Below are 27957 nucleotides of genomic sequence, written 5' to 3' on the forward strand. Positions count from 1 at the left end.
AAATATTTTAAGTTATATACATTTCAATGGTTCTACAGTCATTTTAACATTTCAAAACTCAACTTCCTCTCTCCTCTTTCTGCAGTTCCTTAAATTTATATTTATCATTTCCTGCATATTCTAAATTAACAACTTATTCTTCATCTACTTTAATTATTTACTCTTATGAAACTGCAGGTTATTACAATAATCCTGCCAATGTCCTTATCTGTTTACAATTTATTTGTACATATTCAATAAACCATTTCCATTCTTTTATTTTAAAAAATTGTTGTCTTGATTTCTTATTTTTCTGGTAAGTTCTGCATTTCTGCATAATCCATGAGTTTTTGTATTGAATCTTCTTTCGTTGAGACGACTTCTTCTTTCCATTTTTGGGCAAATAACATTCTTGCCTCTGTAGTCGCATCCATGAATAAATTCCTATACTGTTTAGCTAGTTCTACACTTATAGTTCCCAAAAGGAAAGCTTCTGCTTTTAAAAAAAACAAACCCAAATGTTATTTTAAACATCTTTTTTCAATTCATTATATATCATTTCCCAGTAAGCTTTAACCTTACTGCAAGACCACCACATTACATTCCAACAGATCTCTCTCCATTTGTGATATTTGTTCCCCAAACCCTTGTTTCTTATCTTTCTTAAATACGTAACTCAAATGATAATATTATATCCATGTTGTTAACTTTCCTGATAAATCATTAAATTCTTTAAATTTAAACTCTCCTCCCTCTTGTTTTAATAAATTTCTATAACATGTCCCACCTTCTATCATATTCTTCTTCTTTACTGCTATGGCTTCCAACGGTGAGAGCCAGGTGGTGTTTTTGTCTCCAATAAGTTTTTATATTTATCCCATACTCTAGACAAATTTTTCCTGATTATATGATTTGTAAATCCTTTGTGTACTTTCACCTTTTCATATCACAGAAAGGCATGCCAACCAAAAATATTATCATGAACTTCTAAATTTAAGATATGTGAATTCTCCAATGTCATCAACCAACAAAGACAAGATGCTTCATAATATAATCTCATATCCAGCAGGATATGAGCACCTCTCTCTTTTACATCTATCAGTATTTTATATTTTATTCTCAGTGTTTTCTCTTGCCAGATATATTTAGAAATATCTTTGTCATACATTGAAACAATCTGTCTTGCCAATCACTGGAACTGATTGAAACAAAAATAACATTCTTGGTAATACATTCATTTTTATAGTCGACACTCTACCTAACAGTGAAAGTTTCATTCTGTTCCAAATTTGCAAAATTAATATCTTCCCAGGTTTTTAAATATATTTTTACAGATTTATATTATTTGCTGTTAACCATACACCTAGATACTTGCTTTCCTTTCAGACTTTAGTCCTGACACATATTTTAATTTATTTTTACTCTCATCATTCACATTTTTTACCAAGAGTTTGGTTTTGTCTTTATTAATTTTAAAACCTACTACATTTCCAAATTTTTAAATCTCTTGTAATACTTTCGGGATTGACTCTGTTGGTTCTTCTACAGATATCACCACATCGTCTGCGAATGCATTTAATTTATATTGTCTCTGTCCCACTCATACCTTTAATTTCTTGATAAAATCTTATTCTTTGTGCCAATAATTTGAAAACTAATACAAATAACAAGGGTGACAATGGGCAGCCTTGTCTCATTCCTTTCGTTATTTTGCAATTCTCAGTCAGGACATTATTTAATATCAATTTGGCTTACTATTCAGTATATATTGCCCTGATTCTTTTGATAAAAGTGTCTCCACAGCTCATATATTCTAAAACTTTTAACAGACATTGTCAAATGAGGGTTTCTCATACATCTAAAAATTCCTTCGTCAACTAGATGTAAAGCGATCAAAACAACATGCAACAGTTTTGTGAATTTGAACACCCATCCAATAGTAGTGGTTTTTTTTACATAATCAGCTGCTGATCATCATGGTCTAATCCTTTGCTGTCAGAGCCAATGTATTTTTATTAATATTCATGAAGATTTTAAAACACTTTAATGTGACAAAATTTATATCCGTTTACAACAACAACAAGGGTATTGTACCTAATCACATATTTTATTTGCTTAAATTTAAAACTCTGAGAGTGTGTGTTGTGTTGTGTTGTGTTATGTTTTGTTTGATGTGCATTAAAAAAAACCAAGTTGCCAAACTTAGCAAATGCCCCCAAATCTACATTTGAGCCAATGTTTGGCCCTGTGGATGCAGGTGCTAGGCTTCAAGCCAGGGTATTGCGCAAGAGACAGAGCATCTACCGTATCTCCTTTGCCTCTGAAAGTTAGATATGCCCACAGCAAGAGAGCTTCATGTTGGTTTATTTCATTTGCTGTAGCTCCTTAATTAAATATGCATCAAAGTTGTGGCCTTTCACCACAGTGCTATATCTCTAGTCATCATGTTGGGGTGTGCAGGCAAGATGTGATTCTACTACACCCCTTTATTTTTGCACAGAATATGACACATTCTTGGGAATCATACTGAAGCTGTATAAAAACTTCAGTGCATTTATATAAGTTCTGAGGGTGCCGTGGCTGTTTCCCCAAGTTGTGAAAATGTTGTTCTGAATTTCTGGGAATGCCTGTATGTTTCAGACTGTGAAGTCTGTTAATGGGATGCCAGGAAAACGTCAAGTATCTTCCTACAGCTGATGCTTTTGCAGTGTTGGTGTCTCTTGGGCACAAAGTGATGTCCAGATTAAGAAGTCATAAAGTCTGAATGTTGCCTTTGATCAAGAAATGTATGCTAAATCAAAATAGCCTAGAACACAGAGCAGTTTAAAAGTAGAATATTAAGGCTGTGGGGGTTTTGCACATGTCTTTTTAAGAATTAGAGGCAAACACTTTGCCAATGTTAGTTTGAGGGACATCAGTGCATGCATTATTGGAAGATTAGCAATACAATTATAGAGTATGTCTGCACAAGTTTATGTCTGAAGCCTTTATCTGATTACTGTGGAATAGATCTCTCAACTGGGTTCAGGACACACATAGGCAAGACATGGAAGCTGTTGAAGACTTTATAGCACTGATCAGAAAAGCAACAAACAGCATTTTTGGAAACCAATACAAAGTGTAATGTGCAGCAATATTTTAAAGCATATGGACAGTTTGTCTGAACATAATATGCTAGAAAACAATGATAATTTGCAATAGTGGAAAACTTAGAAACTGAAAATTGTTTCTCCAGATCTCCCTGCATCATTTTCTTCTGTTGATTTCACTATATTTTATGATACTGATTTATCCCATTTTCCTGTTTGGAATGGGAAATGTCTGTCATTTTAGCATTGGACATAAAGTGTGCTTCGTGCAAACTTGCATTGAATTGGGAATTCCCAGATGTGTGCTGCTGTGCAATTCCTGGGTGAACACTTTTTTAAAAAAGGTGCATGCACTGATCAGCAGATTTCTGCATCCGTGCATCAGTTCTACAAAATAAGCACCTTCAAACCAACAAATTAGAAGGCAGGGACACTATCCAATTATGAAACGTAAATAAGAGTATAAGGAAAAGAGCAACAAACTTCAACAGAAATACTAAAGGCAAAAAAAGAGCCCAATGACTCCAAAACCTAGCTACTATGATTCTAATTGCACAAGGATATCACCATGATCTCAACTAACTATGAGTAGACAACATAGTTGGTCAGTTTCCTGGAACTGTAGAAAGTCCTACCAGGATCCCTGGTGGTAATGGTGAAACACAGCTGGAGAGCAGTTCAGCTTTTTTAAAACAAAAGGTTATCTCCCTTGTCTTTTGAGGGAATAACTTCTGACTTTTGCCTACATCACTGAGCAGCTGAGATACTTGGTGTGTTCAGAATACTTCAGAAATCACAGAACCTGATAAGAGCATCAGTAGCTCTGGTCTCATGGACAAAGGTGGTATTCAACTAGATTTTACTCAAGAGTAGGCTGTATATTGTCTCCCTACTTATTTAACTTATATGCAGAATTCATCATGCGAAAGGCTGGGCTGGATGAATGCCAAGCTGGAATTAAGATCGCCGGAAGAAATATCAACAACCTCAGATATGCAGATGACACAACCTTGATGGCAGAAAGCGAGGAGGAATTAAAGAACCTTTTATTGAGGGTGAAAGAAGAGAGCGCAAAATATGGTCTGAAGCTCAACATCAAAGAAACGAAGATCATGGCCACTGGTCCCATCACCTCCTGGCAAATAGAAGGGGAAGAAATAGAGGCAGTGAGAGATTTTACTTACTGCAGATGGTGGCAGCAGCCACGGAATTAAAAGACGCCTGCTTCTTGGGAGAAAAGCAATGACAAACTTAGACAGCATCTTAAAAAGTAGAGACATCACCTTGCCAACAAAGGTCCGTATAGTAAAAGCTATGGTTTTCCCAGTAGTGATGTATGGAAGTGAAAGCTGGACCATAAAGAAGGCTGATCGCCGAAGAATTGATGCTTTTGAATTATGGTGCTGGAGGAGACTCTTGAGAGTCCCATGGGCTGCAAGAAGGTCAAACCTATCCATTCTTAAGGAAATCAGCCCTGAGTGCTCACTGGAAGGACAGATTGTGAAGCTGAGGCTCCAATACTTTGGCCACCTCATGAGAAGAGAAGACTCCCTGGAAAAGACCCTGATGCTGGGAAAGATGGAGGGCACAAGGAGAAGGGGACAACAGAGGACGAGATGGTTGGATAGTGTTCTCGAAGCTACCAGCATGAGTTTGACCAAACTGCGGGAGGCAGTGGAGGACAGAAGTGCCTGGCGTGCTCTGGTCCATGGGGTCACGAAGAGTCGGACACGACTAAACAACTAAACAACAACAGGCCCATTGAAATAAATCAATATAATTTACTCATGTTTGCAAATTTAAATGGGTGTGTGGAGTGATAGGGAAGGGGTAGTACCTCTGGTGGGGGCATGTTGTGCACCTTCTGGGGTAGTTTCTCCACCTTTGGACTCCACTCTGCACTCAGTGCTCACCTGTGGCTCCTATAAGCAGGGTCATAGTGCCGTCCACCAGCGCCTGGGGTGGTGGGCATGGAGCGCGGAGGGTGCTCTTCATCTTCTGCAGTCCTTAGGCCTTGCTGATGCGAGGCAGGCACTCATATGTCAGGCAGGAGGGGGGCGTGTTGGGTGCTCTTCACCCTCTGCTCGCCCAGCCTCCACCGCCGACGGACGGGGACTCATACACTGGTTCCCTTGGTGCTACATTGAATTTTCCCCATTTCATTTATAGATGTTGTTACTCAGAATATAGCACTGCCTGGAAGGATGGGTCTGATGTCTCATCCGTGCTCTGGACAGGGCTAAAATCCTGTGTCTGCTGCATTTCTGAAACTAGTGACATGTCAGTGGGAAAGAAAATACAACACACCCATTTCAAAAATAATTTGAATTGTATTCCTGCCTGGGGCTGTGATACCATCGGGTGCTCCAACCCAGTTTGCCTAACAATTGCGTCATGCAAATGGTAATCAGACGCTTCCTTATTTTTTTGAACTTTGTACCCTTGGATAATTTAACAAAATTGCTTGTGCACAACCCATACTTCTGTTTGGCTAATAGTATTTACAGCAGAGGTGGCTAAGCTTCTACACTCATCAAAAATAGTGTAGCGCACAAATTCCTTAGTACAGTGATACCTTGGTTTCCAAACGTCTCCATTGACAAACATTTCAGTTTTTAAACGCTGTAAACCAGCGTTTGAACATGCCTTGGAAGTCGAACATGCCATGCGGCTTCCGTACTGAGTTTTCTATATTGAGGCTTCTGTATTGAGTTCGCAATTTTCGTACGTTTTAGAACTCGGTCTTCCAAAACAGATTATGTTTGAAAACCAAGGTACCACTGTATGTCCAAATTGATTCATTACTTTCAGAGCTGTGAGAGTTTTCCTGAAAGTAGCCTAACCCAGGCCATGCAGCAGGTGTAGGGAACCTTTGTCCCTTCAAATGGTGCTGAGCTACAGCCTGGGATGATGGGAGCTGTAGTTCAGCCACATCTGGAGGGACAGAGGTTCCCCACACCTGCCAGTGATATTTGACCTTGAAAACTGCCTTCAGTGTCACTTTTGTTTCCCTGTAGCATTAGTGCTTGCTTTGAACTTGCCAACACCTACACAATTAAAACAGGATTTTGTGGCAGACATACTACTAATGGGTGTTTCCTCTTTACACTCCTAATTCTGGAAATATACATCCAATTTTGAATTCAGTAACTTATGCACATTTAACTTGTGTGCATTCAGCTTTATGTGCTTGGAAAAATGAATAAATGAATAAAAAGGGAGCAGGCGTCCACCCGCCACTGAACCCAACGTGTTTTGACCATACATGGCTTTGGCTTTAGGTATGATCCCTGAAACATAACCACCATGTACTGTAAATTGCAGGCTTACTGTATTCCATAAGTCAGGTTACAGGGTTTGACTTCATGAAGAAATAAGCATTAAGTGTGGATTAGCTATGTGGAATGGCTAGCCCTGCCCCCGGGTGCACAACATGTGCACCGCTCCAGGTGCCAGAGCAGCTAGCTCCGCCTCTGGATGTGCTAGAACTGGACAAAGCCCTGCATTTGGCACTTCTCCGGGAGCTTTCCTATTATTTGTTGATCATGAGATTTGATGGCAAAAGAAATCTTTTATATACTGAAGATTGGAAATACTTGGATCCCTTGCATGTTCAGAGAAGCTGAAACATAGTGGAAGCATCTATGAGCCAGTAATGACTGGCATTCCTTCACTTCCTGAAAATCTTTGAAAGTTACTCATGCAAGTACAAAACAATGTGTGAAACACGTTTTTGCAGAAAAGTCAGGAGTCTGTGGTACCTTTGCTTGTAGCAAATGTCAAGGAACTAACATTTCATAGTATGGATGAAGATGACTGTGACAGCTACAGCAATGGTGCTATTAGACTGGAACATTGCTTTTCTTCTAGGAAAAAACAGTGCTGGTACTGTGTACCCTTGTGTACCCCCAGAAAAAAACCTAAATAGTTTGTTAAGAAGTGTAGTCTGTAAAACCATTCTTCTCACCTTCTGTCCAAATCAGAGAGGCAGTGGCACAAAGCATCTTCTGGATTGTCACCCACGAAAGCAAGTGGCAGTTTTAAGGAACAACCACCACCTTTTCAACTTGTCACTTACCCTCCTCCTTTAGGCCAGTGGTGGGGAATCTCCTGACTGTGAGCCTAATTAGGCCTGTCAGACCTCCCCATTGGGCCAGGAAGCAGTGGCATGAGGTCAGTGGACTAGGGGGCTAGGCTAGTCCCCCAATGTTCCCCTGGCACCTCCTTCCCAAAGCCCAGGAAGCTTCTGCCCAGCTTAGGGAGGGAGGTGCAGTGCTCATGTGTGTGACATCATGCGTGCATGGGCCTCCCACCAATTGCCCTCGCAAGCTGGTTCCTCTGGCTGGCCCTAACTGTTCCCCTATGAAAAATTTCACTGCAAGCCACTGCCAGCAAGGCCATTTCAGCCACACGAAACCCATCTGCCCCACACCTGATGTCAGGTGCGGGATAAGTAAGGGCATGGATGTGCCAAAATGGGGGTGACAGGCCATTTGTAAGCACTGATGCTCAGCTGATTACTGGGACTTTCATAGAGTGCTGTACAAGCCCTATGTGAAACCTGGCCCATAAGAGAGCATGCAGTTCCATCTGCTTAATCTCTGGCTAGTGTAGCAAACAGTGTTCTTTCTACCCTGTTCTCACTGTGGCTAAAAATGTGCCTTTGGGAAGCCCACAAGTAACACGAGCCCAGCAGCACTCTCCCAACAATCCAGGCAGTATATAGCCATTATGACAAGTGGCCATTGATTGTGTTGCACGCTACCCCAGTCTCTGCGCAGTGCAAAACACCAGGGGCTCCAGCCACTTTTCTGAGGTTCAGTTTCCTCGGACTGAGGAACAGCAGAGACTTGGTGTGATACATGGTTTCTTTACACGTATGTACAACCTGAGCCAACGATGGAGAGGCTCACAGCATTAACACCCGCATAAGGTCTTGCTTCTCCCATAGCCACAGCCATGCTTCATTTCTATCAGACCTGCAGCCTGCTTCTAGCTCTCACACACAACTCAGCTTTGCCCCTAATTGCCAGCCAATTGGCAGGATGGCCCTGCAGCATTGGCCTGCCCCGCTTAGACCCACTTCCTATGTGACCTTAATGCCCATACTTAGGGGGCCACTACCAAGAAGCTGGCCTGGCTATGGAATCCTTGCTGGATTCAGGAATTAGAAGGGACTCAAGTATACAGCCTAACACCCACCCAGCCACCCAACTCACCATCGTCTTCTCCTCCTCCTTCATGCAAGGCCCAGTGGCATCCTCTCACATGCTTCGTGCTCTGGCAGTGAGGAAGTGGGAGCAGAGGAGGTGGTCCTCTTGCTTACTTGCTGGGGAGCAGCAATCATCCCTGGTGTCACCCCAAGAGCAGGCAAGTGAACAGCTAGACTTTAGCTTGCCAGGGTGATTTTTGTTAGGGGTGGGAGGTTGTTGGGTGGGGGGTCAGGACTTTTGGTATTGGGGGAGGAGAACCAACGTGACTGGTCAATTAAGTATTTCTATTGTTTTATTTGATCTGGGGGGGGGGGGTTACGCCCAGGCACCCCGTCCTGGGAGAAAAGCTTAGCCCGGGGCAGAGGCCGCGGCTACCTCCTCTGGACAAGGCGCTGGCCCAGAGCCGCTCGCACCCGAATGTGCATCTCGTCGCCCCTCGATTGAGGCTGCGTTTTTATCGCCAGGGCCAGGCAGGACTCGAGCCCGGCTTCGCCTGGCAAAGAGAACCCAAGGCCGGACCTTCAGCGGCCGGAGTTCGCTGGCGTCTCCTCAAAACCCGCAGCGGGACTCGCTCCAGGGCTACAACCAGAAGGAAGGCGCGCCCGCGCACACCCCACGACTTGCAAACCGCGCCAAGTCTTCCTCCGCTCCGCCACAAAACCGCCTCCGGGCTTGTTCGCTGCCAGCCAATAGACGGGTTCAGGGGGCATGTCCGACGGAGCAACGAGCCAATCGCACGTGGAGGAGGCCGGGCCGAGTGTTCCACCCTTACCGCCGCGGGAGAAGCGGCATGGCTGAGTTGCGCTTGGCGGCGCGGACGGGAGGCTGCTGAGCAGGTGGCGTCGGAGAACGGGATGGCTCCGCAGCAGAAGTCCAGCGTGGAATTGGTCCCGCACCGGCCGCCCTCTTCGGCCACGCGGCTCTTCACCTGGGACGAAATCCAGGCCCACACCAAGCAAGGAGCCCCGGGGCGAGAGAATTGGCTGGTGGTCGGCAGGAAAGTGTACGACGTCCGCAGCTTCTGCCAGAGACACCCCGGGGGCTCCCGGATCCTGATGAGCCACTTTGGGGAGGACGTGACGGTGAGATGCGGATTGGGGGTCGTGTGAAAAGTGTGAAGGAGGTGATGGAGGAGAGATAACTAAGCTACCCCGTGAAATTGCATGTCAGTCGGTCCCGCATTCCTCTGTTCTGCTCTGAGTCCGGAGCGCCTCAGATTAAGGTCTGAGGGACATATGGTGAACGGCTGATAGTCCGTTCGTCGATAAATAACAGTATGGTAATAAATCATTTAGGAGTCAATTCTCTAGTAACCTAATTAAAGTACTATCTCTTCGGCAGTAAATTCCTTAGTCAAGGCACTGTAATTAAAAATCCCAGTTTCATGCTGAGGAGAAATCAGTCCTAAATCCTACTATGCATCCTTGTAACATAGAAGAACACAGATTATACGTAATATATATATCATTTTGAACTTTTAAAATGACTTCTCATCTGATGCAAAAGTTGCAGATACAGTGAGAATAATGTGAGGTCATAAGCATAAATTGTTGTAAATGCCTAGAATATTATATTTATGAATAAATTGATAGGCTGCCAAAGCTGTACATTTTTCCTGAGGGTGATTGTATAATCGAAACATACTCCTGACCTCAAAGTCAGCAGCTCTTTTAAACCAATGTTTCCCTCAAGATGCAAAGATCCATCATTGCAGCCCATTTAAAGGGCATCATCTCAGTATCTCCCATTTTAGTCAAAGATCAAATATGAAGCTGTCTTTAAACTGCACTGTTTGCTTAAATCTGCCCACTAGTTGAGCAATTGAGCAATCCACTATACTGTAACTGTAATGTGAGAATTCTGTTTGGGAGTTGTCGTTTAGATCTAGGCATACTTGGTTTTCTGTTGTCCCATGATGCTGCTTGGGCAATCATGTCTGCTGATATTCGCTACTGATGTGGATGAGGTTGGTTTAACAGGGAGCAGATGGCCCTCAGATTGCATTTTTATGAGGAGAGGATTGCTTGCCTGCAATGCTGCTGAGATAAAGACATGGCAGACTGCCTATAAAGGAGGACTTTTGTGGCCCCATAATGAGTGGGGCCCTGGGCGTTGGCCAGTTTGCTTTTAATAAAGTCACACTGCTGTCACCCTCCAGATGTGGTGGACTCCTAACTCCCATCAGCCTTACCCACCTTGGCTAGGGATGCGGAGCTGCAGCATCTGAACATCTGAAGTGCAACACATTCTATAGCATTTTAGGGCTAGAGGAAGCTCTTTTGCTCTGCTGAAAATGAGTCCTGGAATGATGCTGCAAATTGCAGTTGTGAGTCATGCATGTTGTTTCAAAGGACATGATCCTAATGACCCTGGAGCAAGCTAACATGAAATTGGGTATTTTCTCTTTTCCTTGTCAAAAAACTAGAGTTCAGCAGCCTTGTAATTTACTCTTAATTTGTGGTTGGGTTGTGTCCAACAGGATCTAGAAATTCAACTTGAAGTAATCTCCCTGCATAAAGCACGCACCAAAGCTCCCTGAAGTGTTAACAAATTTTGCAAAACCAAAATAATGGACAATTTCCTAACTTTCAACAACGCCCCCTAAACCAGCTGCCTTCCTCGCCCTCTCTAACAATAGGCTTCCACGTCACCATTCTTCACAGCAGGAGTGGCTGCTCAGCACTTAAAATGCTCTGCAAATTAATCCTGCCACAAGCACAATCCAGTTTGTTCTCTCTACCTCCCCCGTACCCCAGTGACTACCACATTCCAGAAATTATTTCAAGGAAGAATCCAAATGGTTCCTAATGCCAAAGTTTTCTCAAGCTACATCAGCCAGTATTTGAGAACCACAGTCTTATTAGAAAGGTTTTTTTTAAGCCCAAACAACAACTTTGTATAGAATTGTTTTTTATTTATTTGCTTTAGTTCCAACCCCTGTCCCCGCCCCAAAATAATCTGTCGGTTAGTCAGGGCACCCACTGGCCTCCACCAAACCTGTGGAGGTATTTCCCAAGCCACTTCCAAAGTTTTTTCTTTTTGTTGTGGCAAGCACTGACTTGTAAGAACTCATTTTTCTATAAGGAAGTGTGAGACTATCAAAGGCTGCATACACACCATACATTTAAAGCCCCGCCCCCCCCCCCCAATCCTGGAAACAGTACTTTGTTCAGGGTACTGGGAATTGTAGCTCTGTGAGGGTTAAACTACAGTTTCCATGATCCTTTGGGGGTGGGGGAGTGCTTCAAATGTATGGTTTATAAACTGCATTAAGCCCCTCGCAAAGGGCTTTCTCCATTTCATTCACTGCTACCTTCTACTTTTTTCATTTCTGAGTTTGGGTTTAAGGGGAATATGGGCATGGTTCCCATTGAAATCGATGGGACTTGAGTTCCACTAACCTAGGGACTCCAGCCAACCATATGCCTCCTCTGGAACAAACTACCATATTTTTCGCCCCATAAGGCGCACCGGCCCATAGGGGAAAAAAATTTGATTTCCCCCCCAGGCGCGGGCTTCCCCCGACCCCAGCCCCCAGAACAGGCAGCTCCCACAATCTGAGCAACTGGTTGCTGAGGGAGGCTGTGCCATTGTTTTCTGCTTACCTGCCCCAGCCTGCCTTTGCCGATCTTGAAAATGCTGGTTTGAATGAAACGGAGCCAGTGAAAATCATATGTACATGAATTGTGGGGTGAGGGTGGCAATTATCTATGCATATCACTTCTTGATTAATGTTCTGATTATCTCTGTTTATTAGAAATGCATCTTCTGTGTCAGATAAGAAATAATAGTGTTTACACAAGCTTTTGAAACGTCTTGCACACAGGTTCCCGTTTTTGATTCGCAAAGCAGAAAGAGAGGGGTACATTGCTCAAGTATTTCCCATGACCGCTCATGGAATAAGTGCTAGGAGTGAGCCCACTGTCACACACCTTTGACTATGTCTGCAAATCCTTTTGGCCCCCACCCCACAACCTTTGATCATTTACCTTAATTAGAGGCAACGTGCTCTTGATGTATTTAATTGCTGCAGTGTCATAACTCAACAGTACCATTACAAACCGAAAAATATGTAGGGATTTCCATTTAATCTCCAGCGGAGTGCAGGGCGTTCAGGCAGGCGCTGCAGTTGAAACAAACCCTATGACTGTTTCCAGATTGATGGTTTCTGTCAGTACCCTGTCATCTTTCTATGTCCCATCCACACAAGGAGGAAGTGTGACAGAACTGCTGTGTGTGGGATCTTTTGAAGCTTGGCACACATTCACTATAACACTTGAGGTGGCTGCCATTTTATGACACCCATTAGTTTTAGAAAAAATCTTGTAATTATTACATAAGTCTCTCTCTCTCTCTCTCTCTGTGTGTGTGTGTGTGTGTAGAGCACTAAAGATTTATATCACCATAATGTTTATAAAGTAAAGGTAAAGGTACCCCTGCCCGTACAGGCCAGTCGTGTCCGACTCTAGGGTTGTGCGCCCATCTCACTTAAGAGGCCGGGGGCCAGCGCTGTCCGGAGACACTTCCGGGTCACGTGGCCAGCGTGACAAAGCTGCTCTGGCGAGCCAGCACCAGCGCAGCACACGGATACGCCGTTTACCTTTCCAGTATACAGCGGTACCTATTTATCTACTTGCACTTAGGGGTGCTTTCGAACTGCTAGGTGGGCAGGAGCTGGGACCAAAGACGGGAGCTCACCCCGCCGCGGGGATTCGAACCGCCGACCATGCGATCGGCAAGTCCTAGGCACTGAGGTTTTACCCACAGCGCCACCCGCGCCCCATCATAATGTTTATAGTATAGCACAAAATACGATAATAGTGTTATACTTTTATAACACTATACTACAATCCTAATTTTTAAAAAATTCTGGTTACTGGTGTTTTAGCAACTTGGTTAATGGTGGTGATAAGAGACTTAAGATTTTATCCCGCCCCCCCCCCAAAGGAAAATAGAATAGAATGATGGTGTTGGAGCACTACAACTCTTTCATTAGTTTAAAAAGAACATATCCAGAAAATATTTTAATGATAATTAAAAGATATAAAAAATAGTGTCACAAATTGATGCTCGCCACAAATGTTCTAATGAATGTGTGCTGAACTCTTTCCTGGTTCATTGCTATCCATGTCAAAACCTCCACATTTTTAAAAAGATGAAAGAATGGTGATAAAGGTGTCTTACACCTGTGGAGATTGCAGTGGTCTTCTGATGGAGACCAGCCATTCTGGTCTGAGAAAGATGGAAGAACTAAAGGGGAAGTGTAGGGTGACAATGATTGGATGGTTTTATTTTTTTTACATTTTTAATATTTATATGCTGCTTTCCAATGCAAAGCCCAACATGGTGTCATGTCAATGTCCCATAAAAAGTAGCTGAAAGGATCAGGGCAAAATGCCACATATAGAAACAGAGCCTCCCAATGTCATTGTTGGAATTCTAGCCCATCTCTCTTTCTCTCTCCACACACACATACACACATAACTTTGCATTGCATTTCAGTAGTAACAGCATATAAAAGATGATGATAACATACTAAAAGCGAACAGGAAAATGGAAAAAAAGGAAGAAGAGAGTAAGGGAGAAAACCATATAAATAAAATTGAGCAAGTTTCCCGTTCATAAAATTGTAGTTTTGGAAGGGATCCCCGAGGGTCATCTAGTCCAACCCCCTGCTATGTAGGAATCTCAGCTACAGCATCCATGGCAGTTGGCCATCCCAGCTCTGCTTAGAAACCTCCAAGGAAGGAGAGTCCACCACCTTCGAAGGGAGTCAAGCATCTCTTCCCATCAGTAAGTTTAGTTGGAATCTCTTTTCAACTTGAATCCATTGCTTCAGGTCCTACTCTCCAGAGCAAGTGAAAACAAGCTTGCTTCATCTTCAATGTAACAGCCCTTTAGATATTTGAAGGGGGCTATCATTTCTCCTCTCAGACTCCTCTTCTTCCGGCTAAACATACCCAACTCCCTCAACCATTCCTCATAAGGCTTGGTTTCCAGACCCTTGATCATCTTGGTTGCCCTCCTCTGCACACAGTTGTCATCATCATCACCATCACAGCATCCTTTTCTAATTTACTTGCCTATGAATTGCAGAGGAGGCGAGATTTATAATGCCTCTACTAATTTGTCTCTTTCATAAACTAAGGATTGAGTTGAAAGCACATGTAAGCACATGATCAGACTGGGGAAATGCTCGTTCATGTCCATGACTAATTTCCCATTACACAAATGGGATTGTGTTAATCCCATTTCAAAGAACTAATCCTGTCTTGTTTCTTGGTAATCACAGCATCCTTTTCTAAGCACTCACAGACCGACCATTTAATTATATGTTCAAGGACCTTCCCTGCTATCGCTGTCAAACTCAGTGGTCTTCTCTGGGTCTTCTCTCCCTGCCCCTCTGCCTTCTGAAGATGGGGAATAATATTTGCCTGCCTTCAGTCAGCAGGGACTTCTGATAATTCTGAAAGATTATAGACAGAGGCTCTGGGATTGCATCCACAAGCTCCTTTAGTACCCTTGCATGCAGCTCATCAGGCCCTGGGTAGCCCAGAGTTCTCTTTTCCTATCTTGAGCTGCAGCTCCATCCTTTTATAATTTATTTTGTTATTACCAGGTTGGGCACTGCTTTACTTTTGGGTAAAGACAGTGGCAAAGTAGATGTTGAGCATTTCTGCCTTCTCTCTGTCACTCAATAGCATTTCTCCGTGCAGGAGACCTGCTACTTGCTTGTTCTTCCTTGTGTTTCAAACATAGCCAAATAAAGCTCTAAAAATTAATTTTAATCTCTTTTGTAAGCCTGAGCTCATTCTGTGCTTTAGCCCGCCTGACTCAAAGTAAAGCAGTAAACATCCTGATCTCAGCAGTTTCAACAAACATGGAATTTAAACAAGAGTATAGGCAGCACAGGACAGTCAGGTGTAATTCCAAATGTCTCTGTCTCATGATTTCAGCCATTTACTTCTGAGCTAATTAATAGATATGAGCGTTTCTACTGTTCCTCCCAGTCCAAATTTTTAATACAGTGGTGCCTCGCAAGACGAAATTAATCCGTTCCGCGAGTCTCTTCGTCTTGCGGTTTTTTCGTCTTGCGAAGCACGGCTATTAGCGGCTTAGCAGCTATTAACGGCTTAGTGGCTATTAACGGCTTAACGGCTTAGCAGCTTTAAGAAAAAGGAAACAAACTCGCAAGAACTTGCAAGACGTTTCGTCTTGCGAAGCAAGTCCATAGGGAAATTTGTCTTGCGGAACGACTCAAAAAACGCAAAACCCTTTCGTCTAGCGAGTTTTTCGTCTTGCGAGGCATTCGTCTTGTGGGGCACCACTGTATATTTCTCAGTCTTTCCTTCTAGCTATTCATCCCTTCATTTTTTCCACTGTCTTTATTTGAAGAACAGGTTCCCTGCCCAGCCATACATTTGCGGTATCTCCAGACTGCCCTATTCCTTCCCATGAGTTCAACTCTAGTTCTTTTAGCGTCTCTTTCGCCTGCTCATATTTGTAGATGCTCATTAACTGCATTCAAATGATAAGTTCATGCATACCTTGCCTGATAGCTGTCACCGTTCACAAGTTTTGCAATGAATTGCTAGCCCCAAAGGGAGATTATTCACCCGAAACACCCACCTTGAAGCTGCATCTTCATCTTTTTTTTTGGGGGGGGGGGAATGTGGAGAAGTGGAAATCCCTGCTTTCCCCCTTCCCAGTTTTTCACACCTGCGTAACGACAGAACTTGAAATGCACTGTGACAAATTCCTTTTGCACAACAAGATGTTTACTGATATTTCGAAATGACGGAGACTTCAATAAAAGCAAACGGTAACCTAGAGCTGTTTATACATGCTTTTGCACATGAAACTCAACTGCGCAATCCTATGCCGGTCTATTCAGAGGTTAGTTCTCATAGGGTGGAGTGCTTTCCCTTGGGAGGCCTGCGCTGCACCCAGCTTCTTACTACTTTGCCGCCAGGCAAATACATTTTTGTTTTCCTGGGCATTTGGGCAACAGCCAGTGATATTTTATTGTATTGTTAAATTCATTTTATTTAGTACAATTTATTAAAAGTAATTGCACATTTGTTTTGTACAGTTACTTTATATTGTTTAATGTGTGTAAATTGCTTCAGGATTTTCAGTGGGAAGCAATCTGTAAGTGCTGGCCCATTAGAGAAGCTAGTGCACTGGCCTACCAGTCTAAGTCTGCCCCCAGCCAGTTGCCCCCAGCCTGCCTTTCTTTCCTGCAGCTGGTCCAGGTTTGTCAACTTCCTCCTCTTCCTCCTCCATTTCTGTTGTCCTTGTAGAACTCTGCGGGGAAAAGAATGGGAGCAAAGCTAGAATGAGTTGGCTCTGCTGAGCTAAATGAACCAAGGATCTCATAGAATTCATAGAATCATAGAGTTGGAAGGGACCCTGAGGATCATCTAGTCCAACCCCCTGCAATGCAGGAATATACAGTTGTTCCGTTGGGGATCAAACCTGCAACCTTGGTGTTATCAGCACCATGTTCTAACCAACTGAATCAGACCACCAGTGTAAGAGAGCTTCCTTTGTTTTACTTCCGTCAACTCTCCGCTGTTTCATGATTGAGTCTCCTTTTCATAGAATCACATTGTCTGTGTGTGTGTGTCTGTGTCTTGTAGGCTCGTGTATTCCAACTCCCTGCTCAGTGCAGGACGTCCAGAGCTAGGGCATCCTCAACAGATGGTTGAGGATGAGCTCAATACACACCACCCGTCTGCCAGTTACCCCACAAACTCCTCATCTGTTGTTTTACTTTTGATAAACCCGCACGTTCCTTTAAGAGGAACATTGCCAGAGAAATTGGGGGGCTGGTAGCAGCACCGGGGAGAAGGGCACACAGTGGCCTCACTCAGTATTTCCTGGTATTGGTTTTGCCTTCCCTTCTTTTCCCCCTGTGGACTTGTAGGATGCCTTTGAAGCGTTCCATGTCGACAAGTCATTGGTGAAGAAGTATTTGAACCCGCTGCTGATTGGGGAGTTGGCACCAGATCAATCCAGTTTGGGACCCAGCAAAAATGTAAGTCTCTTCTAACCCCTGGATGTGAGATGTGAACCCAAGAAGAAGTAAGGTTTCCCTCCGTACATGTTATGTGTATTCTGGAGTGCTTAAAGGAGGATGCCATGCGGTGGTCTGAACCTGTAAATGGTGGCAACGGGCTGATAGAAGGGGAGAAGCCCTGAGCAGAATTAGACATTAAAACTCTGGTCACACCCTCCCCTTGCTGCTCCTAAGAGCACAGGCTACTCCAACATTTCCTAGAGTAGAGGCAGCTGTCATTTTTAAATTTCTTCTTCACAGGAATCACTCATCATGGACTTCCGTGAGCTGCGCACCACTATAGAGAAGATGGGACTCCTGAAGCCCAACACGTACTTTTTCATGGCGGTGTTCCTTCACATCCTGCTCTTGGATGCTGCGTCCTGGCTCAACTTCTTGTATTTTGGAACCTCTTTACTGCCCTTCACTGTCTCTGTGGCACTTTGCACAATGTCCCACGTAAGTTGTCTTGCTCTGTGAATAAAGCCAAAGGCTGGCCTTCTGTTCTAAGCACCTGAAACCAGCTTCCTTAGTCATCTTCTACTACCCTGGTGAAGCCAGTGCTCATTCTGGAGGTCATCTTTATCACTGGGATTTTTGTCGCTCCCAGCGTTAATGGGTGCAATGCCAGTCCTTTGCAGTGAGATGTTTGTTTATCCTCGGCGATTTATGAGTTGTATGGGTATTATTCAGAAATTCATGCCTGCATTTACCCATGTAGTATGCATGGCACACAGATTACTCTAGAGCTACCACATGCAATGACATGATGGCTTCTTCTGAATTAAATGATGCAGAAGGGACCCCAAAAACCGTTCAAATGATAGGCAGGCCATTGTTCTAAGCAATCTCCTTTGCCTTCCAGATCCAGGCTTCATGGTTCCAACATGATTTGGGGCACCTTTCCGTCTTCCAGAAGCCCAAGTGGAACCACCTGCTTCACAAATTTGTGATGTGCCATCTTCTTGTAAGTGCTTGTTTTCGAAAACTTTTATTTTTTTGAGAGGGGTGGGAAGGGTAAGAGATCTGGATTGATTATCTGAAAATCAAGCTACCATATTTTTGGACAATGTGCATAATACACTAAAAGGTGGGGGGGGGAAACGTTCTAGTTCTTTGTGGATTTTTGTTCCCAATAGCCTTCCCACAACCCTCCCATTGCATGGTGGGTGCATATATACTACAAACAAATCAGTTTTATACCAGAGGAACTGTCTTGGCTTCCCCTAAAGCCGGGATGGGGAACTTTTGGCCTTCAGCTGTTACTGGGCTACCACTGCCCCCTTCCCTGACCATTGGCTGTGCTGGCTGGAACTCAGGGGAATTGCAGTTCCAACAGCATCAGAAGGACCACACGTTCCTCACTGCTGTCTAAATGAACCCTGTGTGCTGCAGCAAAGGTGCCTAGAATCCTCTTATTAGTCTCCCTGCTCCCCTCGACAGGACCAGAGTTCCTAGGACTTCCTACGAAGAGGGACTGACTCTTAATGTGGCCTAAATCTGTCAGTACGCCTTTCAGCCGATGTGCAGCAACTGGGCTCAATAACTGGTTCTTCCCTGACTGGGCTAGGTGACTGGAGCACTTTCAGAGGCCTTCCAATCCTGGAAAACAGGTCTCAGTGCACTGGACTCACAGCTGTGCATTGTGAGCACCAGACTCATGCAGAGTATAAATAACACGGAAGCTAGCTGTGAAGCATAACTCCTTTTATTTCTGATAGCTACTACAAACTAAAGAACTACTGGCTTGCATGAGTGTAACATCTCCCACTCAGCCATCTAGTCACTACATAGATAAGACTGTCTCCACACAGAGTCAGGCAATCAGTCAGGAGCGGAAGAGTAGAAGAGCAGTTTCCGCCCCCTCCTTTCTCAAAACATCAGATCAGGAGATTCTTGCAATGGGAGGGGGTGAAAATATCAACAAAATCTACAGTGCAGTGATCTCCTTGGTTTTTTACCTTTAGCTGTGCTGTAGAATTGACTTCTTCTCTGACCTTCCTTTCAACAGGGGGCATCGGCCAACTGGTGGACTCTCCTGCACTCACAACATCACGCAAAACCCAATTGCCACAGCAAGGACCCGGACATCGACATGCACCCTGCCTTGTTTGCTTTGGGGAAGACCCTCTCTGTGGAGGCAAGTTTCATGTTGCTCTCATGCCCTTCAGAAAACAATGAATGCTTCCTATTTGTTCCTATGCGCTACCTATTTGTAGTGTAGCTGTATGTGTGGTCGCCAGATTTCTACCTTAAAAAAACCCACACCAACAAATAATACATGCCACTTAATATTTTGGGGTGGGGTTGGGAATCCAGGGAACTAAATTTATGTTGACTGGAAAGAAGTCTATGTAATAATGATATGGTTGCATTCAGGGAAGTGGCAAGGTGCCTGTATGGCTGGGATGGGGAACTTGTGGCCATTCACATGTTGTTGGACTCCAGCTCTCATCAGCCCCAGTCAATATGGCCAATGGCAATGAAAATTACAGGACGGCAACATACGAGGAGTTGCAGGCTCCCCCTTCTGTAGGGCCATTTTTATCAAAATGTGACCTGATTTGCTTTCACAGCTTGGGGTAAAGAAGACAAAGTATATGCCTTACAACCACCAGCACAAGTACTTCTCCTTCAGTAAGTGTTGCTGTTGTTGTTTGAATTTATATACCACCCTATACCCAGCGGTCTCAGGGCGGTTCATAGAAAAGATCACAATATATAAAATAAAAATAAAAACAATAACCCAGTAACACCCCCCCTAAAAGAGCCACATTTTAAAAGGGTATCGGGATGTCAATCAGGTCAACCAAAGGCCTGGTTAAAAAGGAATGTTTTTTGCCTGGCGCCTAAAGGTGTAAAATGAAGGCGCCAGGTGAACTTCCCTGGGGAGAGCATTCCACAGACAGGGATCCACTGCAGAGAAGGCCTGTTCTCATGTTGCCACCCTCCGGACCTCTTGAGGAGGAGGCAAACGAAGGAGGGCCTCAGAAGATAATTCAGGGTCTGGGTAGGTTCATATGGAAGTATGACTAACTTCCTGCAATGCCATGGGAGTTAGTGGAGTCCGTTGTCTTATGGTGAATTATAATGGTACCATCGTAGTCATGGGCACATGATAGTGTGTAGCGGCTACATCTGCAAAAACCCTGTGTCCAGCAGGTGGACAGTGCTGTGCACCTCTGTTCTACTTGAACCGTCACTCCACAGCATTCTCATATTCCCTGTTGATAGAAGTTCCTGCCAGAGCAATGTTTCACCCCTGTAATGTGTATTTGCATGCCATACCTGGACCTAACACCTTGTAGGCCACCATTATGCTACAGTGGAGCTTGGAAGCACAGGACAGACTGTAGGGGAATCCCTGTGCCAGAGCAAGGGAATGATTTCGTCTTCCCAGTTAATGGGATCATATGGTTGGATCCAGACTAAATTAATGGTGGCTTAGTTCCATTCAAATCAGTGGGGCAAGTTAGTATTGACTAAGTTTAAGCCGCTTTGATCTCTGCGAGAACCATTAGTCCAGATCCAGCCCGCAGTCCATAATATCCTGTACCCTGTTACTTTTAACTGTAGTAAAACTTCAAGGCATTCTTCAGTACCCACACCTAAATTATCCGCTTGCACTACCTTCTTCCCAGTACATCTGGTTTATTTTACATATTTTGTATTTTAATTATGTGGCTAAGGCATCTTTCTTTTGCTATCTTCATCAGCGTTGCCTCCACTGTTGTTCCCTACCTTCTTCCAATATCACACCTTCTACATTGCTTTCAAGAAGAATTACTGGGTGGTAAGTACTGCATTATCTGAGTTACAGATGAAGCAACAGAAGAGCCCTCACTCCTATTCCTTGCTGGCTGGCTTCTTGGGTGTTCTGAGGCATTTTGTGTTTTAATATTTTGTTGGTAGCCACTCAGAATGGCTGGAGCATCCCAGTCAGATGAGCAGCATATAAATAAAAAAATATTATTACCATTATCTCTCAAATTATAGAGCAATCACTAATGCTAGATCCAGTCTTGGCCTTGCTTTCAACAGAAAGGAATACAAATCCCAGAGTATCTTATGAAACAGTGGTCTTTCTGTTACTAACAATGTCAAGAAAGCCAATAGTTAGTCAATGGAAATCTTGCTCGCATCCTTCAGTTGATTATTGGTATGGTAGACTGTGGGATCTAGCTCTCTCTGTGCATCTCACATTTCAAGGAAAAGTAAGTAGAGGAGAATCTAAATTAGATCATTTTTATGCTATTTGGTCTATACAGTGGTACCTCGGGTTACAGATGCTTCAGGTTACAGACTCTGCTAACCCAGAAATAGTACCTCGGGTTAAGAACTTTGCTTCAGGATGAGAACAGAAATCGCGTGGCGGTGGGAGGCCCCATTAGCTAAAGTGGTACCTCAGGTTAAGAACAGTTTCAGGTTAAGAACGGACCTCCAGAACAAATTAAGTTCTTAACCCCAGGTACCACTGTACTTTTGACAATAGACCCTGTCTATATATACTGTATAGATAATAGACTCCCAGTAATTCAGTTAAGTTTGTGGGGAGGATATATTTTAGAAGATTGGGATAAAGAGATATCTCAATGCCTTGGATTGTGATTATAAAAGGATACATTGCATGAATTAATGTAGGGTATTATCTTCCCCTTCCTTCCCCTCCATTCTATCTATTCTCATTCTCCTTTGTTTTCTTTTTGTATCAATATTTTTTATGATGTTTGTATTTCATCTATATTTATCTTTATTTTAAAAATTGATAAAGTTTCTTTAAACAAAAAAAAAGCAGTTTCTGCTGAACATTGGTTAAATGACATTATGTTATGTTAGCTTGAGTACTTCAATCACAGTCTTGTTTCAGCCACAAGGCCTATCAGCAAAACTTTCTGTTGCACCTCTGGGGTAAAGGATCGTAGGGGACAATAACAATGTGAACTAAGCTTTCTCCATTCTGACAGCTTCTTCCTTTTGTTAGGATATTGCCTGCATGCTGAGCTTCTTCATCCGATTCTTCATCATCTACGGGTGTTTTCTAGAAATAAAGAGTCTTCTTATATTCTTCTTTTTGGTCAGGTATTGTACAGCACAAAACCCCTCCCGATTCAACTAAATTTACCCAAAGCTGCCTTAGTGAAAGCAATGGGACTTGAGCTTGCGTTGGCTGACTTATCCTTTTAGTTGAATTGGACTTCACCACGACCAACTTCAGCTGGCTTGGTTGGCCATCTATATTTCTGTGGTGGAAATGCCCCAAAATTCAACCCTTTGTGGACTTCAGTCCTACAAGAAGTCTGCAAAATAGCAAGACAGGTATTAGAAGCACCCCCAGAACTGGTGTTGGAGAAATTCAAAAAGAGGTTCCTAGGCAGGAGGTATCCTTCCCAGGCACCCAGGATAAGGATGCAGGCTCCAAGTGAAAAGATAGGCCTTTATTGAAATACAAATGTGAACAGGATGCTCCTTATTTTTGAAGCTGTCCCTATGTGCACTGAGGCCACAAGGCAAGCCGAACAAACATACGACACACACACACACCGCAGCCCTTTTGCTTTGTATACAGGCAACTCCTAATTTATGTTCCAAGGCACTGTGGGTTTAAGTGAAATCGCATATATTTGAAACACCATTGGCAAAGCCTGCAAACACCTTGTTTTATTGAATACTATGTTTCATATCTGGTCCTTTGATTAAAATGAATTTTCAAAGTTAGCTGTAAGTTACTGTACTTTTCTAAAAGAAATGGTTTTCTCTTGGCATATTACAAGTAAAAAATTAAGCACTGAGACTCTGAGAGAGCTTAGTAAGCTCAGCCCAACATTTAAAATAGCCAAGGAGGCCAGGCAGGGCTGATTGGATTCCATTCCTCCGGTGATGAACCCTTTTCTGTGTCTGACTGCCCCTTACTGGGGTTATTTTGGAGGGCGGGGTCAGGAAGTTCTGGTTGCAAAGTTTTCTGCTGAGTTGCTCACATTATCTGCTGAAGATTGTCTTTCCTAAAAATGACAGAATGGGAAGAGAGTTCAGAGCTGCATTGCAATTATGAGTTGAGCAGAGATGGGAAAGGTTTGCTTGCTGCTATGGGACCGTCTATTCACTTTTCGTTTTTTCTGCTTGTGGCTTTATAAGTAAAATAATGTGAAAGCCACCTTTTTCAGTTCAGTTTGAAAACATAGAAAAATGAGTGTGATGTTTTCAGGGAGTCAGATTTTTGTGCAAGACACCAGATTTCACACAAGGCTTTAAAAAAAAAAGCATTTTCCCAATATGATTGGATTAGTGAATTACGCTTTCTACTGTATTACTACTCTATTTCCCCATGCAGGATGTTGGAAAGCTCCTGGTTTGTCTGGGTCTCCCAAATGAATCACATACCCATGACTATAGATTATGACAAGAACTTGGACTGGGTGTCCATCCAGGTAATTATTTTTTTTACTCTAGCAACTCTATGGCTATACATGGGACTGCTCTATATCCTCTCAAAAGATCATTCTGGGTTCTAATTCAAGTTGACTGAGATGCTGCCCTGGATGTTTATCAGGAAACTGGAGGAAAAGCAGACATGAGTTCAGATAAAGAGGCATTAGCGCAGGGATGGCGTCTTGTAGCCGTTCAGATGCTGCTGGACTGTCATTAGCACTGTCCATGCTGGCTAAGGCTCATGGGAGTTGTAGTTCAGCAACATCTGGTGGGGTCACAGGTTCCCCACTGCTGCTTTAGTGGACTCAACTAGACTAGGGAATCATGGGAGCTGGAGATGCAGCAAAGATGCAGTTCTTTCAGTGAGTAAAGAAGCAGGAGAGAGCAACAAGGAGTTAGTAGGAGCAAGTTAATTCTGGGGATGGGGAATCCATGGTCCTTCCAGGTGTCACCAGACTGGGCAGATTCACATCATACATTAAAGCACATCCAATGCACATTTAAAACCCATGACTTCCCCCAAAGTATCCTGGGAACTGTAATCCTTCCTCCTTAATGTCAACCTTAGCAAATTGCAGTTCTCATGAGTCTTTGGATGATGCTATGTGCCTTGGGTGTGCTTTAAATGTATGGTGTGGGCCTGCCCTCCAACTCCTACCAGCCTTAGCCTTCTTGGCCACTGGTCAGGAATTATGTTAGTTGTAGTCCGGCAACATCTGGAGGGGTTACAGGTTCCCCATCCCTGGGCTTAGAGTATGGTTTAGGGGCAGAGGGGAGGCAGAAAGAACCCTGCAAGTATTTAAGAAGCAAGCAGAAGGAAACAAAGAGCGTGGAGAGTAGCTGGTAGCAAGAGGGACCAGAAACATACCCTTGAGAGAATGAGGAACATCTAGAGAAGATGTTCACAGAGGATCACAGAGCAGCTTACAATAGAAAAACACAGATACATAACATAAAAATCATTGTTGATTGTGCTGTAACAATCAAATAAGCCCTTTTTAATAAGGGGGGGGGGGGAAACAATGTATTAGGCTGACAGACAAATTTTAAAAATGGCTTTTCATTTCTCCCCCTCCCTGTAGAATTAGGACCCAGCTATAGTCCTGTTTGTTTTAAAAAGCAATCCAACCTTTCCACATACTGTGACTGCTCACTTGCTGGCGTTGCAACACTCACAAACACATTTGTGTCATTGTGTTCTTATTATCAGTATTCTGTCGTCATTTGACAAGCACCCAAAATGAGAGGGTGAGCCTTCTTGGGACCAGAGCGGGGCATCTCCTTGCTCCTGCTAGGACTGGAGTGAAAGCTGCCAAAAAGAATCAAGTGAAACGAGACAAACCCACCTTCTTTGCTCCTCACAATCATTCTTGGTTCCCAACATGCTTCAGAAAGGAGCATCACTCCATTTCCCACTGTCCATAACAGTTGCCCATCACAGTATCACAGTGTAGCAGCAGTTCTCCTCAGTAACCCAGAAGGGCTAATGAAGCAGACGGCCACAGCATCCCTTCCCTTCTGAACAGTCTCTAGTTGGGTCTGAGGGTTGTAACAGTGAAAAGTGGGGAATGGGCGACATGGCAGACATGGGACCCACTGTAGGCTCTTTGGTAACGTGAGGATTGCAAGAATGTGGTGCTGACATCTAGTCGGCTTTGCTAACTATGGGAGGGATTTGGTAGTAACTTAGGGTTGAATCCAACAAGGTCGTTGCGCGAGCAAAACTTCTGCTCACACAACAGCATTTCCCTGCCCCTTTCTCCCTCTGTACCCCACTGCCAAATCTGCTCTTGAGGGTTGAGGGGGAACTCGGGGCGCATTGGGAGGGATGTGGTGGGGGGAGAGAAAGTTCTTTTGCATTGAGTACAAGTTCTTCTACTTGCACAATGACTTGGCTGAATGCAACCCATAGCCGTCATACCAGGAGAGAGAGAAAGCTGTCAAGTCCTTCAACATCCACCCACTTGTTATTTCAGCTCCAGGCGACATGTAACGTTGATCATTCCTGGTTCAACGACTGGTTTACTGGGCACTTGAATTTCCAGATTGAACACCAGTAAGTATGGACCGCAAGGAAGTGCTTTCTCTGGGTTGTATGTAGGCGAGTGGAACCCTGCTCACACAATGGGGCTTTTCTGGCTCTTACCCTACTGCCCCTTGAAAAGCAACTCCCTAGGGATGCAGGACTCTCTGGAATAGTGTGAAATGGAACATGGTGGGAGAGGCTACACTGGGAAAGGGAACACAAGAGAAATCAGCGTGTTGCTTTGTGCAAGTAGACATGCTGAGCCAGTTGTGTGAAACTTCTTTGGATCCAAGCCAACACATCCTAGGAATGCTTTTCATGCTGTGTGATTCTCTGTAGGAAGAACAAACGTCCAGTATGTGAAGCAATTTTTCTATTGTTCGGTTTTCTGGATGACTGCCTTGTCTATGATTTCTACACCAAATGTGCTTAGCAGAACTTGAGGCAGAATTGTTTTGGTTTCCCCCGCCAGTCTCTTCCCTACGATGCCCCGGCACAACTACTGGAAGGTGGTCCCTCTGGTTAAGTCTCTGTGTGCCAAACATGGCATTGAATACAAGTGCAAGCCCCTGCTGACAGCCTTTGCAGATATTTTACGGTATGTATCAAGGAGAAATATGGCATAAACATACAGATGTGCAGTGGGAAGATAAGGCAGCTTACTCTCATTTTCTGCAGGGGTGGATAAACCAGTGGCATGATCAGACCGGCCAAGCAGCTTTTAGCATCCCACTGCTCCCGTTAAATTTTACTGGCACTGCTTTTGCAGATATTTTGCCAAGCCACTGCTGTAGAGTCAGATGGAGAATGCTGTAATGCTTCCAGAATGCTCCAGTGTCTCCCAAATTCTGACAAAACACAGGGACACCCATTTCTGTTTCTGCAGCACCCTCAGTGGTAGAGGGCTGCCTCCCCCCGCAGAAGACACAACTGGTAGCAATTGGCAGGGGCTGGCCAGCAGCCACTGCACAAACTGCTCAACTGTTTTAAAGGAAAAGGTGCATTTCCAGAAATAACACAACAAAGTATGACTTAGAAGCATCGTTTTCAGTGTTTCAGCAGCCTTTTCCCAGGCCTTCCTGAATTAGTCATTTCTGCAGCATTTAATTCTGGTTGCTTTCATGGTTCCCAACTTTGTTTTTTATTACTTGTGGTGCTTTCTATTCCTGTACATCCCTCAGGTATTTTTTAAATACAGGGTGATTTGTAAATTTTGAAATTAAAATAAGTAGCCGCCACACCCCCTTTCACCATTCTTGCAGCTGGCTTGTCGCTGGCTCATGGCCAGCTGGGGAATTGCATACAGCTCTAGTGGCAAAAAAAGGTTGACTACTGCTGAGTTATAGATTTCTGCTTTCTTGATCTTTACCCAGATTCCTGCCTCTCTATTTAACTTGATTGTATCTCGGGCATCTTACCCTTTCTTTTCCACAACACTTAATTAGTTTTCTCCCACCCCACCCTTTCTCTTACTGCAGTTCCCTGAAGGATTCTGGAGAGCTCTGGTTGGATGCCTATTTGCATAAATAAGTACTGGCTTTACAGAAAACAGATTCATTCACGATGTCTCCACAGATGCCTTATACCAGCAGATTGCCTTGAACGTTTTTCCAACTCCCAGTGTTTCATTGTTTCCTATTTATAATAAAATTTATGTCTGATACCATGCTTTCCCTATTTTGTACATCTCCCTTTAAACCTGGAAGTAAAAGTTGTTAACAGAGGTCCCGAATGAGCTGTCATACAGTGAAAGGAAGAAAGGGTGGGGGTATATGCATCTGAAGGAAAAGACTGTGCACTCTTTTAAAGGGCTTCTTTTCTCTGAATGATGAGATGTCATATGCTGATTCTCTGAGGACCCAATCCAGGTAAAAATTCTGTATGCTTAAGCCCATTGTTACCAGTCATGTGCCATTTACCGTATTTTTCGTCCCATAGGGCGCACCGGCCCATAGGACGCACCTGGGTTTTTTTGGGGGGGGGAATAAGGGGGGGGAATTATTTCCCCCCCAGGCGCGGGGCTGGGGAAGCCCGAGCTTCCCCCTACCCCAGCCCCCAGAACAGGGAGCTCTCCGCAGAGCGGTGGGAGAGCTGTGCGACTTCACGCAGCTCTCCCACTGCTTGCCGAGAGCTGCGCGAAGCCTGAAGCCTGGGGGGAGCTGA

General features: G+C 43.9%; 1 protein-coding gene across 1 annotated transcript; it reads left to right on the plus strand.

Annotated features, from left to right (window-relative positions):
* Positions 1-9030: 9030 nt before the first annotated feature.
* LOC308485983 (acyl-CoA (8-3)-desaturase-like) lies at positions 9031-27457 on the plus strand. The gene is made up of 12 exons (XM_081022209.1): positions 9031-9363; positions 17211-17321; positions 17604-17801; positions 18208-18309; positions 19354-19482; positions 19919-19979; positions 21059-21135; positions 22324-22421; positions 23671-23767; positions 25745-25824; positions 26267-26392; positions 27273-27457. Exons 1-12 carry the CDS (start codon positions 9136-9138, stop codon positions 27322-27324), a joined length of 1359 nt encoding a protein of 452 aa, XP_080878335.1. The 5' UTR covers positions 9031-9135; the 3' UTR covers positions 27325-27457.
* Positions 27458-27957: the final 500 nt, after the last annotated feature.

The sequence above is a fragment of the Podarcis pityusensis genome, assembly GCF_964106645.2.
Source record: "Podarcis pityusensis genome assembly, chromosome: 1".
In the NCBI taxonomy this organism is placed as follows: Eukaryota; Metazoa; Chordata; class Lepidosauria; order Squamata; family Lacertidae; genus Podarcis; species Podarcis pityusensis.